The sequence below is a fragment of the Corvus moneduloides genome, chromosome Z, assembly GCF_009650955.1.
Source record: "Corvus moneduloides isolate bCorMon1 chromosome Z, bCorMon1.pri, whole genome shotgun sequence".
NCBI classification, from domain to species: Eukaryota; Metazoa; Chordata; class Aves; order Passeriformes; family Corvidae; genus Corvus; species Corvus moneduloides.
Genome location: NC_045511.1, coordinates 23,107,447 through 23,122,958, shown reverse-complemented (window position 1 = coordinate 23,122,958; position 15,512 = coordinate 23,107,447). Strand labels below are relative to the sequence as shown.

Sequence of the window (15,512 nt, the reverse complement as noted above, 5' to 3'; positions counted from 1 at the left end):
GAAGTACTGACCAGGAGTCCACCAGAATTTTAAGCAAATAACTACTGCCCAACACGTACCAATTTTTATTCCACTTGTGTGCAAACTCAACCAGCAGGATGAGCTGAATGGCAATGAAAAGGAACCCTCCTGTTGCTCCTACGTAGCGCCAGGCTGAAAGGCAGAGAGGCAGAAAATAGGTCAAACTGCAGTTGCCTTTCCCTTGAAATAAAATGGATTTATTGTCTATGCAGTGAAGCTATTAATGCTGTTTGAATATCTCAAGCCCACAGATGTAGCAGGAGACGAGAGATTTCAGATGAAAGGCCAGCTCAGTTAACTCAAGATTAGCTCCCTGATGAATTCAGCTTGCAACCTGCTACACTTTCAACATAATTATGTTAGGACAGCTACTGAGTTTCCCTAACCTAGAAAATTTTTGTGGACACTGTGAGTTACTACATTCAGACAGAAAATACTGAAACCCTTATTTGTGACTGGCAGGAGGGAGGTGGTGTAAAGGCATTCCACAGGAATCTAAACTCTGAAATTGCAAGGTACTGGAACCCAATCATTACTAAAAAGGGCAATTTCTTCTCCTCCAGATTCCAGTACTGCACAAAAACAAAGGTGGGGTTTATCTATTCATAAATGCTGTTCCGAGCCACTCCCAAGGAACACTTGGTATTCACTGACTGGTTTTAAGACAGGTTATTTGGCTACTTAACTGCCGACCTACATATACTGTATTTGGGTAGCTGCTTGGATACTTTGGACAACAGATTTCTTACATGCAACATCAGAAATGTCTGAGGAAATACAGATACCTATTTTAATTTTTAGCTGTATATACAGCTTGTAGGCAGTATGCAGCCTACAAGTTACTCCAGGTGTGCAGCTGATTTCAGTGAAGAAAAGACCAAGGAAAGGCATCAGCAAAATTCAGCCATATCCTTCCATTGTGCTTTCCTTTTGAAAAAGAGCACATATAAGTTAAGTGGAAAAACAGAACAGTCAGGGCTCGTTCCCATTAGCAGTTGATGTAGAGATTACTTCATTTTTTTTCTTAGTCTATCATAAGCTCATTATTTGAAACAAGCAAAAATGTCATTGTCTGGTTTGCTAAACACATTGTATACACTTGACAAGCATTCTGTTCTTCAAGCATACAAAACGAAAAAACGGATGAAGTTATCCTGTAAAAAAGTACATAAAAATAGGCAGGGCACAAAGTGGCATGTGTATTTTAGAGAGGAAGAGTAGGAAAAGTCAGACCACCAGTGGAGTGAATTATTACATAGACAGACTCTCATGATCTCTCTCTGCCACAGTATACTGCAGGATGTTTATGGATCAATCAAGATAAGGTTAGCATGACCAGTGTAGATTTAACACTACAACCCACAGAAACCTACTGCTTGCACACAGTATTTCTCCTTCATGATTAACAAACTGCTTGGGAAACATGGCAAGAGATTTTATTTTTTAAGAAAAAAAAAACCAGTTGGGAGAATGACCCCAACCCTCTAAAAAAAAACCCAAAACCAACCAACCAAAAGACAGCGTAAGTTTCTTGAAAAGAGGGAAGAAAACCCCACAAACATACTATACCTAAACCATCTGTAAATCTCAAATTCAGGGACAGACTAGAGGTCAGTTTAGCAGGAGTTGCAGAATACAGCTTTACACTGCAAAGTCAAGAGATAGTTCGGGGAAGAAAGCTTGTTATGCTGTATCTCCAGACTACATTAGACGGCTGCTGAGGATCAGCACAAAAAACTGTTTCTTTTTTTCTGCAAACACTTCCTGAAGACATTTCACCATGAAAAGGGTCACTTGCAAAGATGACAGGCAGTCTTACTGGCCCACGGGTACAAGGCATTGTACTGCTGCATCTAATCCGAAGAGTGAATGGGTCCTAAGGACAAACACATATAGCCATCCCAAGGCTTCAAAGAGGAGATGGAAAAGCAGCACCAAACTGAGCCAGGACCCAACAAACAGAGAGCAAGAGCAAGAAGGTGAATTATACCTCTTAGTGGTTTACTTGTACTGGTTTCTACTTTAGTTTCCCAGAGTACTGTGCTCATAGCCTGTCTGCCCACTCTATTCTCTTCCCCATGTTACTCCTTCCTCCTGCCTTTTTAGACATCCTGGCTAGAGCAGATAGGTGCTGAGAACAAGGCAACCAAGCAAGTCTTAGCGGAAGCAGGCAGCATACACAACTGCTCCTTTGCTCTACTGATCCCATCCCTTTTCACCTGTCCAGATCCAACAACTTAAGGGCTTACAAATACCTGTAGGATGTACTTACTGCAAGAGAACAAACTCATTTTGGTATCACCAGGGTTTTTGCTCCTAGCCCACAAGACTCCTGTGATACACTCCCCTCCCAGCTGGCACTTCAGTACTGGGCTAGTACCAGCGTACCTGTGCAGTGCCAGCATGCCTTCCAATACTGGAAATGCTTCTGTCACAGCATCCTCAGCAGAGCACTCACACCAGGGCCCAAGAACTCTAATTTTACCTTACTGTATGTATGCCACCAACCTGAAAATTAACAACATCCCAAATTCCTCTGGGGCATTGTGGGTTTCCAGGCAGCAGACACCAATGTCCAGCAGGTTACTGTGCCTCCTGGAGCACTGGCACCTCTCCACTGTGCAGTCTGGCTGCTGCACTATGCCAGAGCTACCTGCACAAGCCAAACTAATATGCAGCTCTGTGTTCTTGAGTGACAAACTCCTTCTGCACCATTACAGTTCCCTATTTCTTAGAGAATTTGCAAGAATTCTTAAAGAATTCCTGCAGTGGTATTGTTACCTACCCCTTTGGCCTGCTTTTGGTCAGGAAAAAAACATGCTGTTTCCTGCACATTCACATGAAGACCACATAGTTTGTGCACACAGTGGTCCCCCTAAACAATCCTAAATACTCTTTTTGCACCTGGCCTGTAAAGGCTTTTCTCGAAGAAACAAGGCAATATTCATGTTGATTAGACCTCTCGGATTTATAACCACTCACAAGATAGTATAGAACAAAGCAGCATAGCAAAACAAGAGGACATACCATTGAGGAAAGTGTCCTGATCAGGAATGAAGAAGGCTCCTGAGCACATTGCTGCCAGAACTATAAGTTTAATAAGCCAGAATCTGGATGAGAGAAAAAAACAAAAAAACCATCCAGTTGTAATAGGAATTAGAGGTTTTCACTCTAGTACCACAAGAAACCTCTATTTAAAGCCTAATGAGAAAAAGAACCCCATTCTTTTTATGACTGATTACCACTTTAGTTAGTTTTCACTTGACTGAATTATTTCTTACAATAAGAGCAGAGTAAAGTTTTTTTCTTTTTTTTTCTGCCTAGTACTACACCCAAGTAGAAAGTTCACGGCACAAACTTGTAAAGAGATGTGAAAATTAAGCAATCAAACAAAATACTCACCCATTATGAATGTATGCTCGGCAGCTTTTGCTGCTGTTAATTTTGATGGTGAACAAGAAGAATAAAAAGAAGAAACAGGCCATTCCAAAACAGACTTTGTACACTGCAGAGTATCCCACCAACTTCTCACACATCTCACCCGCCTGAATACCCTTGCACATCTGCTTGTAGAAGGGAATCTGAAAAGCAGAACACATCATATATAAGCTGTTAGAATGGACACGAAGCACACATAACCAAGCATGTCTATGTCTGTGCACCACTGACTTTTCACTGGCTTCATTTAATACCTTTCACTTTTGATATGCCTTCAGCCTGGATTTCAGGGTTTAGGGGATATAACAAAATCTGAAACATAGGGACTGAAGTCTTCCAGAGCCTTCACTCAACTCCTTACAGATCCCTTGGGGTACAAGTCCACCTTCCTTCATCTCTGTTAGCTCATGCCATTCCTGTCCATTACTGCTTATTCCCTCACCCTGGGGATCTTCTCCCTTCTTCCCATGCTGTACAGAAAAAGACTCTGATTGCTTCAGTAATTCACGTTACATGAGACATAACAGGGGCTTGTGCTGCCCTGGCTGCAAATGCAGACTGAAGCACATCCAAGTGTCACAAGGACAGCAACCACTCTCCTCTCCATCACAGCTTCTGAAAGGGAGCTGTGCCAGTTGATCTGATGTTGTTTTAAATTAACAGAAAGGTGGAATATTCCTGCCTCTCTCAACTCATTAAATTAATATTTGCCTTTGAGGCCTTTCCCTGCAAAGTGGAAAGCAAACAGCTGCACATTTTGGCTTCAGTTTCACCACACGAACATGATGCTGGGTGCTCAGAAAAGCAGGTCTGTGTGGCCAGGACCCGCTGCTGTGAGGCACCTCTGTGCAGACATCCACCCCTCACAGCCAGAGAATCATTCAGCTGCACAGAAACACAGAAATTTAGTTAGAAAACCACTGTCCATTTCAAAGAAAAAAGGCCTTTCTGTATGCTTACAGCCTTCAGCAGAGGCTGGTAAGACCAGTTGAACAACATTATTAAACCCTCTGGAGCTGACTGCTGCTACAGGTGACTGGAGGATAGAGAAGACAACATGTAGCAGGACACAACATGCACAAACCAACAGCTGTGGCAAAGGAAACCCCTTCACATTTAGCAAGCAGGTCAGTACACAAAGCTGTAACAATGAAAGAACAACAGGGCCTGGGTGCTAGTCATCAGGCAGCATTCCCAGCTGGGTAGAAAGCCCTCTGAAATGCAGGAAACAAGGGATAAACAAGTATAAACTGCCAGCTTCCAGCCACCAGGCTCTGAAAGCTTGCCTCTCTCAGCAGGGTATGTAACTTCAATCCATGTTCCAGGAATCCAAACCTGAGGTCAACAACCCTCCCAGGACTTTCTCAAAAAGAAAAGCTGTATTAGCAGCTCACAGCAACACTGAGATGCTGAGCTAAGGGTAGCAAACATAACCACAATATGGAGCTGATCCTTGGTGGGCTGGAACCAGCTGAGGAGATGAAAACTGGTCTCAGCACAGCTGTGTGGTGTTACGAGAATGGATTCAAGCTAGGCCACTCTGAGTAGCTCTTTCAGCAATAACTCAGAGATGAGCAGCCACCACATAAAGAAGCTTGACATTAAATATGTAGCTGTGGCTAATTCACATGCAAGAGTTTTTAGAAAGCTTCTGAGAAATTGTCTGGAGCATCAGCAACACTTTTCCCAGGTCTTGGAAGGCAATGAAATGTCAGACTGGGCAAACATGCCAGCATTTAAAACGAGCAAATGGATTGACTGGAATAATTATGAGAACTACCAATGCCACAGTGATGCCAGGGCAAGCCACAACAATGCCAGAGAAAGCAACTGGCTATCAAGGAATGCCTTCCTGTTCTTTGCTTATAATAACCATCAATCAGGAGAGGTTAGAAAGTGGCATAATATTAAATTAAAATTTTTCTTGGAAAATTACTTATTTGTTTGATATCAATGATAGTACTCACCAAGGGGACAGAGTTTTACAAGATCTGTTCACTTTACTTACAAGACTTTCAGAACAAAACACAACAGAACAAAAATACCACAGAACCTGATTAACTGACTAGCTAATTAAAAACAGATCTCTGAGTAACCATAAGTAGGCAGCTTCTTTAATTGCACAGGTTTCTTGATGGGATTTTTGAACCTATACATTCTTTCCTCCTTTACATATTAACTTCATCACAGAAAACAGAGAGAAAATATATGGATTCACAAGAACAACAGCTCAGTTTGCCCTACAAAAGCAATAAAGAGCTCAGCCATCATGTAGTATTCACCACACTGCGTAGTAAAAAGTGATAGCCACAGGAACAGTCCCATGGGACTGAATGCCCTTTTAGAAGACCCATAGTCCTGAAGGAACAAAACAAGAATAAAATCAAAGTCTTGGAGACCCCAACAGATAATAAACACAAGTACAATGCTGGGGACAATAGGACTGATGTAATAAAAAAGGCGTGTTTTTGTGAAAGGATGGTCTACTTCTGGAAACAATTTATCAAGGCTTATGTGACTTCACTGAGAGACAAAAAAGACTAATTTTTTTTCAATCTGTATCTCTGAAACACATTCAGCTGCTGAGAAGGCTGCCCACCCTACATGCTCCACCATGCTTTCCATTTGCTAGATATTTTTGACAGCTGTTAAGTCACAGATTAGTTATTTGCCAAGATACAGTGAAATAGCTACTTTTATTACCTTTAAAAGCAGCAGAAGCTAAATTCTTTGGTCTCTGAGTAGAGGACAAAGAATTCTTGTTGCAGAAACTCAGTATCCGCTCCAATAACACAAAAGCCTCAGTTGCTGCGCAAGCAGTGATGTTATCACAGCAAAGCTGGCAATTTTCCAGCACACTCTGAAGCCCTCAGAGATGAAAAACAACTTTGAGTAGCATCTACAGAAACAGGGTGCCCTAAACTTGCTCTCACTGCAAGCTGCAGGCACATGGAACCATCTCAGTGCAAGGAGCCAGCGCTGGGGCCGGGACAGGGCCTGGCTACCCCCAGGTGGGGTCTGTCAGCACCCAAATGTGGGAGTGTAGGAGCACAGCAAAGAGCATCAGAGGGGCACAGGAAGGAAGGAGTGTGTAGAAACAGGCTTGAAGGACCCTGCTTTCATCTGGATGGCCTCACCCAAGGAGGGAGAATACGGCAGGCAAACTTTGTTATGAAAACAGGAAGCGTGGAAGAAAATCTGTGCAGGTGGGAAAGCAAGGGCAAAAAACCCCACGTAAAATCACCTCTCCTGGGCAGCTGAGAAATGAAATAAAAAACCAAGAAACAATGAGACCAGAACACATGTCATCATGAATCTATGACTAAATTTTTATCAGAAATATGCAATGGGCATCTGCACTCAGAACCCTTATTTTTGGTAGCATGTTTGGGGTTTAACATACAATAATGCAGTTAAGGGCCAAGATATAAACCTATCTGGGGAAATAAGCCTGAAAGTATGTTTTGCCAGAAGTTGTGACCACCTTGTACTGACATGCTTTCACACAACTGAACTGAGTTTTACTGGTGTTTGTTTTCCTGAAAATATCTTTCTTATTTTTCTTTTCATTAATTAAGTAGGATATGGATATTTTCAGACAGAAACCACAAGTTTTGAAAGAGCTTTAAGATTAAAAATTTAATTTAAAAAATCAAAACATTGTTTTGAGAAATCAAAACAATTCTTTCCCTTTTCTTCTCTCAGTTATCCTTTGAAAGCCTGTGAAATGCAAGGTTTTGCTTCAACAGAACACATGTGAGTAAAGTTGTATCTATTTTTTAAGAAAACAGTGTAACAGGAAAAAAGAAATCATATATGTATCAAGGCACTTAAAGTTGTGCCCTGCTTTGCTTCATTTTGGAACAGAATCAAGTCTCTAAACCATTTTGTGTAACTCCATATTGGTCTTCCCTGTATTTCTGTCTCTGTTACCAGGCTCACGTCTTGATTGATGAACACTCCATCTTTTGCCTTGGTATGCAATATTGCTCTTGCAAAATCTATTTTACATCATACTATCCAAAATATTTTCCTGGACATATCCATCAACTTTGTCCCTGTTCCTCCACTGCCTCTTGCTTCTTTCCCTAGAGATCTACTACTGCAGACTTGGGAACTTACAGCAAAACAACCAAAGAGAAAAAAACACCTCTCACTGACAAAAGAGAGATTCCTTTCATGTAAGATCAGCATGAGTATTTGAGCTCTACACTGGTAAAAGAGACACATGTTCCTTGCCAAGATTACAGCTCTAAAAAGGACTGCGTTACAATTTGAAATTCTTTACCTAAATACAAAAATTAAAAAAAAAATCTGATTAAAATTAATCAAAATCTGTCTTCTCTCAAAAAAAGAGAGAGTGAGGTCCCAAAAATATCATGCAAAATATTTGCTTACAGTCTGGCTTCAGGAACTAGGAGTGTTCCATGACCCAGCCAAAAGCAAAGGAATCAGTAAGTGCACAGCACTTTCAAAACACAGCTCATCATTGGGAAGCTGAGACTGGTTAGTCTGAACAAATATTTTCAAGGTGCACTCCATTACAACTGTGCTGAATTAGCTTCAGGGATCTTTGAACTTTTAACAGCCCTGAACATAATTATTAAATTAGAGAGCAGATAAAGAAAGCTTACTTTCAGATGGTCCATTTACTATTCAAAGACATCAAATGCTCTAAACTAAGAGAGTGATTATCTTTCCACTTCAAACTAACAGCTACTCTTTGTGCCATTTCTTCCCACACTGAGCTTTCAAGACTATGAATTGGAAAAGAAATTTGGCAATACTGAAAAGCATGTTGTTGAAGGCTTCTTGAATCACTTTTCTCTTGGATACTCTGAGTGAGTCTTTTTTTGTTAGGGATACAAGCTGCATTAAAACCACACTACTGATGGAAAATAACTTTATGAAATTTGGATATAAGCACATAATTTGTCTCCCACACACTTAAGTTCCTTGGGTTATTCCCTTTATTGCCAAGCTAAGCATCTAGTAAGTCAAAGTAATTCCTGGCAAGCAATTTCAGCACGCACATGTTGAACCGTTTTTAAGTCAGCTCACAGGCAAGTGTCGTGTCTGTTCTGGGTGCTCCTACAGGGTGGTAGGGAGCCCAGGGTAAAAAGGTGGCACTAGGGTAACTCATGCGAAGTGCTATTAAATGAAAGAAAGTTAGGACAGAACATAGAAAGAAGGTACCATGGGAAGAAAGAAAGGTCACAGGCAGCAGAGCACAGAAGCCCTCAAATTAGCCTGCTATAAACCCGCTGGTTCATCTGTGTTGCAGGAAGGGGGTGCTGCCACCAGCTTCTGCATCTGGGATGCTCTGGAGGGAAGTGTTTCAGAGAGAACCGAAAGTCAAGTGCAGAATGTAACCAGGGCACCAGCTTGTTCAGCAACTGGTTCAACTAGGAAACAGTGTGCAACCAAAGCATTCTCTTGGGAGAGGAGCACAAAACAACTAGATGCCTGCACTGAGGGAAGCCTGAACCTCCAGGACAAGCACATACACAACCCTGAAGCAGGCCCAATGATGCATTTGGTGCAGAAACTTCATTTTTTAAGAATTAAGCAAAGCAGCCCTTGTTCCCCCTACTTAAAAGCAGGGTTTTATTTTTGTAGTTTGTAGTGGGTGAGAGAGAGGATTTGTCCTACTTGGGTGGCTTATGAAACCAAACCAAGTATGTGGTACAACAGGACCAGTGTGTGAGAACAAGGAGGCTGGTGAGCATTTAGCTTAGGAAAGTTATATTAAGACTCTGAAAGAAACTTGAGTTCTAAAATCTAGCTTTAGCCACAGCTCCTTTCATCCTTTTGAAGCTGTTTAATTTAAAAGACAATTAGAGATGAACAGTATTTGCTGTGGTTAAAGGCCATGTGAACACAATGACTCAACACACACTGAAGGAAACCCCTCGTAGAGGCTCTGCAGCATTGTGCTTTGCAGTAGTCTGTCGCACCAGGAAGGCAGAATTAAAATTGCAACACCTGAAGAGTTATTTTCTAATTTGCTGCATCTTCTACTAAACAAGCTGCCAGAAACAAAATCAAGGTTAGACTGAACTGATTTGTTCTTCTAAAACAAATTCCCTAATACTTCTCCCTCCTGTGACACTGCCTGCACTGCAAACCTGGGGTGGGTTCACTGCAGCAGATTTCTCCACCAGAGAGGAAGGATGCTAGGCCTGGGCTCTTCCTGTTGTGGAACATACTCAATGGGTGACAGGAAGAGGCTGAAAAATCAAGAGACTGAGCATTGAAAAATGATTCTGGGTTTGGAAGTGGATGGGTGGAAGAAATTGACTGCCTCTTCTCAGGGAGCACCCCTATACACAAAGAGCCATGTAAGGAGCCCCATTTTCTTCCAGGGGCAGGAGTGACCACACCTCTGTTACTTACATGAGTTTTCATTTCGTTAGCTACTGTTGTAGACATCATGACACAGCAGATGATGGTCACCAGGATGAAGTAAAGCGCATACATGAAGCGGGTGCTGGTTGACTGTTTTATCTTGGGGCAGCATTTGCAGCACAAGGAACAAGCAGCAGTACCGCAGCAGCAGGCCAGCTGAAAAGTAAGAAAAAAAACGCAAGTCAAAAACCCACCAAAACCCTCCACCTTAGTGTTTCTACTGCAAAAGCTAGACAGGGAAGCTAGGAGACTTCCTGAAAACTCCAGAATTTCTCAAGTCCTTTCCTCCCAGCTGAGCAGCACTTAAGTGGAAGCAGACTGTCTTGTTTATCAAAACTCACTAGTTTAAAGCACATCAGTTTCTAGCTTTCCCAGATTTGCTAAGGATGAGAGACAGATTTCCTTGTTTATTTTAGTTTTCTACCCACAACTGAGGATCCACCAAGATAAAATCCACAAAACATAGCAAAGAGCATTTAGTTACCTTATTTAGCAAAGAAAAAGGTACTGAATAAATCCTGAAAGGCTTTATTGACCATCATCTAGACTGATGGTCATTATTTTCTTGCTGTCAACAGTATAACTGACTTTCACAGAACCTGGATTCACCTTCCCTGTCTTCTACTTTTCTAAAAGTCATATATAAAATACAAAGGTAAACCTTACTTATATATATAAGGCAGCACTGTCCATGGCAGGCCCTTCCTTGCAAAAGGCAGCAGCTCCGTATGATTCCTGTGCTTAACCCACTGGCCGTGACCACAGGAGGGATTTTTGGACATCAGCAGGCAGCCAGGAGCAGGGAGCCACCCACCCAGGTCTCACTGCTGCCAACCCAGAGTAAACTCACCCCACAACACTCCCATTTTCCAGGGGCTCCCTGTGGCTAGGTATGGTGCACTGCCAGAGCCTGGTGCTCGAGCACACCAAGGCTGCTTCTTACTGGTGTTTCCTTAGCTTTTGGAAGGGCCATAGGAACATTCAGAGGATGTTCTGCTTTCAGCAAGCAGTTGTACAAGGTGGATGCTTGCCAGAGGAGTGAAAATCCGCAAGTGTCACATTTGAGTCATCCAGGCAACCTTCATTGGTTGAATGTGCCTTCAGGTGACCAGCCATCATGCACTGTTTTCCTCCCAGGACACTTTCTCTTCCAGCATCAATGACTTGTCTGATAAAGGGGAGGGGGTTTGCAGACACATATATCCACAGAGTCCACATAAATCCACAGAGTCTCACAACCAGACTGGTTGTTCAAAGAGCCTCAAATAATTTTGAAGAAGTCTCTTGAAAAGACTCCCAGTTTATCATTTCCTTGCCATGACTAGTCAAATGATAAACTGGGAGTCTTCTTGCAACACTCAAGCTCATACTTCCTGCCTTCAGCCCCCAGGAAGGGGGTGGCAGACAGGCCCTTCCCTTGCTCAACAGCAGCTCTTCAACTGCAGAAGACAAAGTGGGGACACTCCAACCCAGCTCCCATGCTGCTCTCCTCTCACTTCACCACTGGATCTCATGTCAGAGGAGACGGGGCCTCAAAGCACGCAGCTGCTAAAACTGCTGCTACTGCAAAACAGAAATCCTCCCCAAAACACAGAGCTCCAGATATGGGGAATAAACAGAATGGCCTCATGTTGGCACCGAAGCTGGAAATTAAAAATACTATGTACACATCATGCAAGTATACTGCCAAAGTAGAAGGCAGTAGTGGCTGAATGGCAATTCTCTTTTTTTTAGGTAGTGACATTACATTACCTTTTACAGCATCAACAGAAGTCCAGGAAATAAGGAAGCTATGGTAAGTTACTGATTCAGCAAACAAATGGGATAACATTTCAAAACAAATGCATACCAGAAATGTATAATTCACCCCATTCAGAATTATAACAACAACAAAAAAATTAAGACTAAAGGTCCTTTTAACCTGAAAGGATTTGGTATCAGCCAAATCCAAAGGATCCATGATGAACCTGAACAGTTGGCCTTAGCACAATACTAACAATTACAGTATAGAAGTAACAAGGTATGCAGCTTTGGCATTTGTAAGGAGAAAAACATTTTCCTACACCAGGTGCTAGAGAGCTCTGCCAGTAAACTCTCGTCTACATCCAGCAGCATCTGCTATTCCACTCCTGGGTCCCTGGAGCTGCTACTTAAAGTAACAAACACTTAAATAGAATATATAAGTAGTTTATGTATTTTTCCACATTACTTAGACTTTAATGATAGTTTCTAATTCTGCACACGTAACCCTATAAATAGGAAATACTTGTGAAAAATACCGGTATTTCCATCTTTTTCAGATGAACCTCTTTAAGCACTCTGAATAGCCATGGAAACCATAGAAAGTTGGTTAGATTATTCAGCTACACTCCCAAATTTGGTGGTTAGGGGGTTTTATGTGAGTTTGTTTCCTTTTTTTTCTTTTTTTTAACTGTACCTCTAACATTCCACAGTAGGCCACAATGAAATAGGTGTTATCTAAAAATTAATGAGAACAGTCTCTGTCCCAAAGAGTAAGATGCTGGCCACAACCTACTGACACAAGAGGTTTCAAAGAATTAGCTTTGGGTGACAAGACATCAAAGCCCAGAAGTACAAAGAGTTCTCTGTTAAGTTTTGGTCAATGTGCAGTTAAGCCACACAGATACTCTGATGCCACATCCTTTACTGCAGGCACGGCCCATCTCACTTCTGCTCTGCTTTTCGACAGCAGCAATGGTCTGCCCAGGGCTCAAAACCCACTGGAAGACAGCAACAAATTTTTGTCATAAAGACTGAGAAAAAAAGAAAGCAATGTCAAAAATCTTCTACAGATTTAGCTTATCATTAAAAGCTCCTCCAAAAAATGGGGTTCTGCAGGAAGAAGATGCTGTGCAGATTTTAGGACAGACACAACCCAAACAACAATGAAGATCTGTGACCACTGCCAGCAGGCAGGCCTTGGAAATCCAGATCTGTATGAACAGAGCTCCTTCAGAGTCTCATGATCACCACAAGCCCAGGTTCTCCAAGTACCCAGCACAATGGCACCCTGAAAGCCAGGCTGCTCTGGCAGGAGTCTGTCATTCTGCAGCAGGTTCTGGCTTCAAATGCTTCTCAATCCAAAGGCTCCCACAAGTCAGGCAGCAAGCACAGCCAGCCCGGCTCTCTCTCTCTAGCTTTACGTCTCCTCACTGGGTGAACACCACAGTTTGACAACAATTACAAACACTGGACAAATATTTATGCTTTCCACAAATACTTACCATCAGCCAGCTCCCTCACACTAACCCAACATGACACCACAGCGCAGACCAGCTGCCTGCTTTGCTCAGTGCTACTCTTCTGGAGCCCACCAAGTACAGTGCCAACTTGCCCAAGACCTGAAAATCTGCAAACCTGATATACTTGAAAACAGACTGCACCAGGATTTGAACTGCCTGGATGATGGCTGACTTGACTGGTTTCACAACAGCAGCTGTGGAAAGCTGTGTGGGAAATTTTTCTGTTAATATAGGCTATCTTAACAATCCCTGGCTCCCCCCAGCCTTTTTCCTAATGACGCCAGAGTTGTGGGTATGATCCCCATACAGGCCATTCACGTAAGAGCTGGACTCAATGATCCTTGTGGATCCCTTCAAACTCAGACTGATCTGTGACTCCTCTGCCAGCCACTCACTCACTCCTACCCCTGCTCCAGCACGCACCTCCTGAGCCCTGACAGTTCTTTCTTCTGCTGGGGGTGACCAAATAAAGCAACCTAGTGGCAAGTGAAAAAATTACATATGAATCCTTCTCAGCTGCTGATTTATCATGCAACAGCAGCAACAGCTCCACCATTTCCCACGAGGGCACAGTGCGCGAGCAGAAGGGGAAAACAGAGGTGAATGTTTTGCAGCTGTCCTACACACCTTCTCCCTTCTCTGAACAGATGTTTCCAGCGGCGTTTTCCTATCACCTCATTCGATGTGAGTGCTGTAGGTCCCTGCCAATGCAGGAATGTAATTTTGACATTCACCCAGTAAAGAGCAGAGGTAAGCAGACACGTGACAGCCTTAGTTCCTGCAAACCACTTTTCCAAGTACAGGCAGGCCCAGACATATTGAACAGTCCCATCTTACAATAGCCCGGGGAGCACCTATGGTTAACAAGAGTTAGGTTAATGAAACAGGATAAAAGCAGGCTTACCAACTTATGCACAAACTATTGGCTCCCTACAATAAATGCACCACCAGCACACACTTAACACCTGCCACACACTCGTCTCAATTTTTGCAAGCTGTGATCCAATCTGATAAATCAGTAGAATGAGGTATAAGACTAATGTTAAGCACATGTAACTGTTTACACACAAAACTGAGAAGTAAGTGAACCTATCTTGCCTGTTGCTTTTATAGAGACAGTGAGATTTTAAGAATGTATTTTCCACATACGTTCCCAAAAAGATCTTGAAGGCTTTAGAAAATACTTCGTGCAGTCATTAAAGTGAAGAGTTTCAGGATCACTGCCCAAAATAGCCTATGGTATTTTTAAATTATACAAACCATAGGCAAGTATCAAGCTTATCACAACAAAGCACTTCCTTTTGGGAGACTTCATCAGAAATGGTAAAAATCAAAGGGGATAGGAGCACAATGGAGAAAAAAACCTGCATACTTTAATGAAATGAAGATTTAGCAGCTTTTCACTTCTTCCCTCCTAACTGACAGCCTAGTGAGAGCGTCCAGGGAGAATGCATGCCTTCCAGCCTGTCCACAGAGCACCAGAACATGCCTTCCTGAAGCTTCCTTTCATGGGGGCCTAGAGCAGCTTAGTTTTTCATGCACTGCTTGATTACTTGACTACCAGCATTATCTGGGCCATAAGGTTTGCAGACAATGCAGTCACTGAGCTGTTAATAGCAGTGTCTGTCAAAAACATCCAAATATCTACTCTCACAGCTACAGGCAGCATCCAAGGAGTCTGGACAGGGAAAGCAGCTAGCCCTGCATGAAAAAGATCATGAAGAAGCTACACACCTGCCCTCGCTTGGACTTTTGGTTTCAGGAAAGAGTGTCTAGAAGCAAGTATTTTGTTAGTGCACTGCTTCATGAAAACAACAGATGTCTGATGCCAGGTGTCCTGAGTGTTAGGAGCTGGTCTCAGACTATAACTGAAAACCTACTGCTGATACGCATTTTCCAAAAGCTTCTTCAACTGGTCACATGATTACACAGCTGTTTATCCCTCTGAAGTAACTAAATTCACCAAAAAAGAGGCTTTATTTTGTCCTTTGTCTGACTTAACCGGCTTTCCACTGCCTCTTATTTAATATTCAGACTCACCATGTGACTTAAGCCAAGAGGTTTTGTGAACCAACATACCAGTTAATCAACTGATGACCTATTTTGAGAAGCACATCTCACACTGCAAACCTGTGCAAAATTAAAACAGATTTCAGAGAAAAGTCACGCCAGCCCAGGCACTGCCTGAGAAATGCTTTTTGGCAAGGGTTTCCTGCCCTCAGCCACCATGGGGCAGAACTGCCATACATCACCAAGCAGCTGGAAACTCAGGCAAGAAAGCTACTCCGAGAGTTAAACTGTGGGTGAGCCACTGCCAGGCACCGGCAGAGCTGGAATTAAGCTGGACTGAGGGCGATAAGCTTCTGTCTCTGTGCAAGAACG

General features: G+C 42.6%; 1 protein-coding gene across 3 annotated transcripts in view; it reads right to left on the bottom strand.

Moving 5' to 3' along the window:
• SERINC5 (serine incorporator 5) overlaps window positions 1-15,512 on the bottom strand; it is a 50,102-nt gene that overhangs the window by 18,112 nt on the left and 16,478 nt on the right. For 2 of the 3 annotated variants that reach the window (XM_032095182.1, XM_032095183.1), the window contains exons 2-5: window positions 9,856-10,023; window positions 3,424-3,602; window positions 3,049-3,131; window positions 60-153 (exon numbers count right to left, since the gene is read on the bottom strand). In XM_032095182.1, coding sequence (XP_031951073.1) covers window positions 60-153; window positions 3,049-3,131; window positions 3,424-3,602; window positions 9,856-10,023 — 524 coding nt within the window. Of the gene's footprint in view, window positions 1-59; window positions 154-3,048; window positions 3,132-3,423; window positions 3,603-9,855; window positions 10,024-12,304; window positions 12,329-15,512 lie in introns of those variants that run through there. The other variant, XM_032095184.1, reaches the window with a different exon arrangement.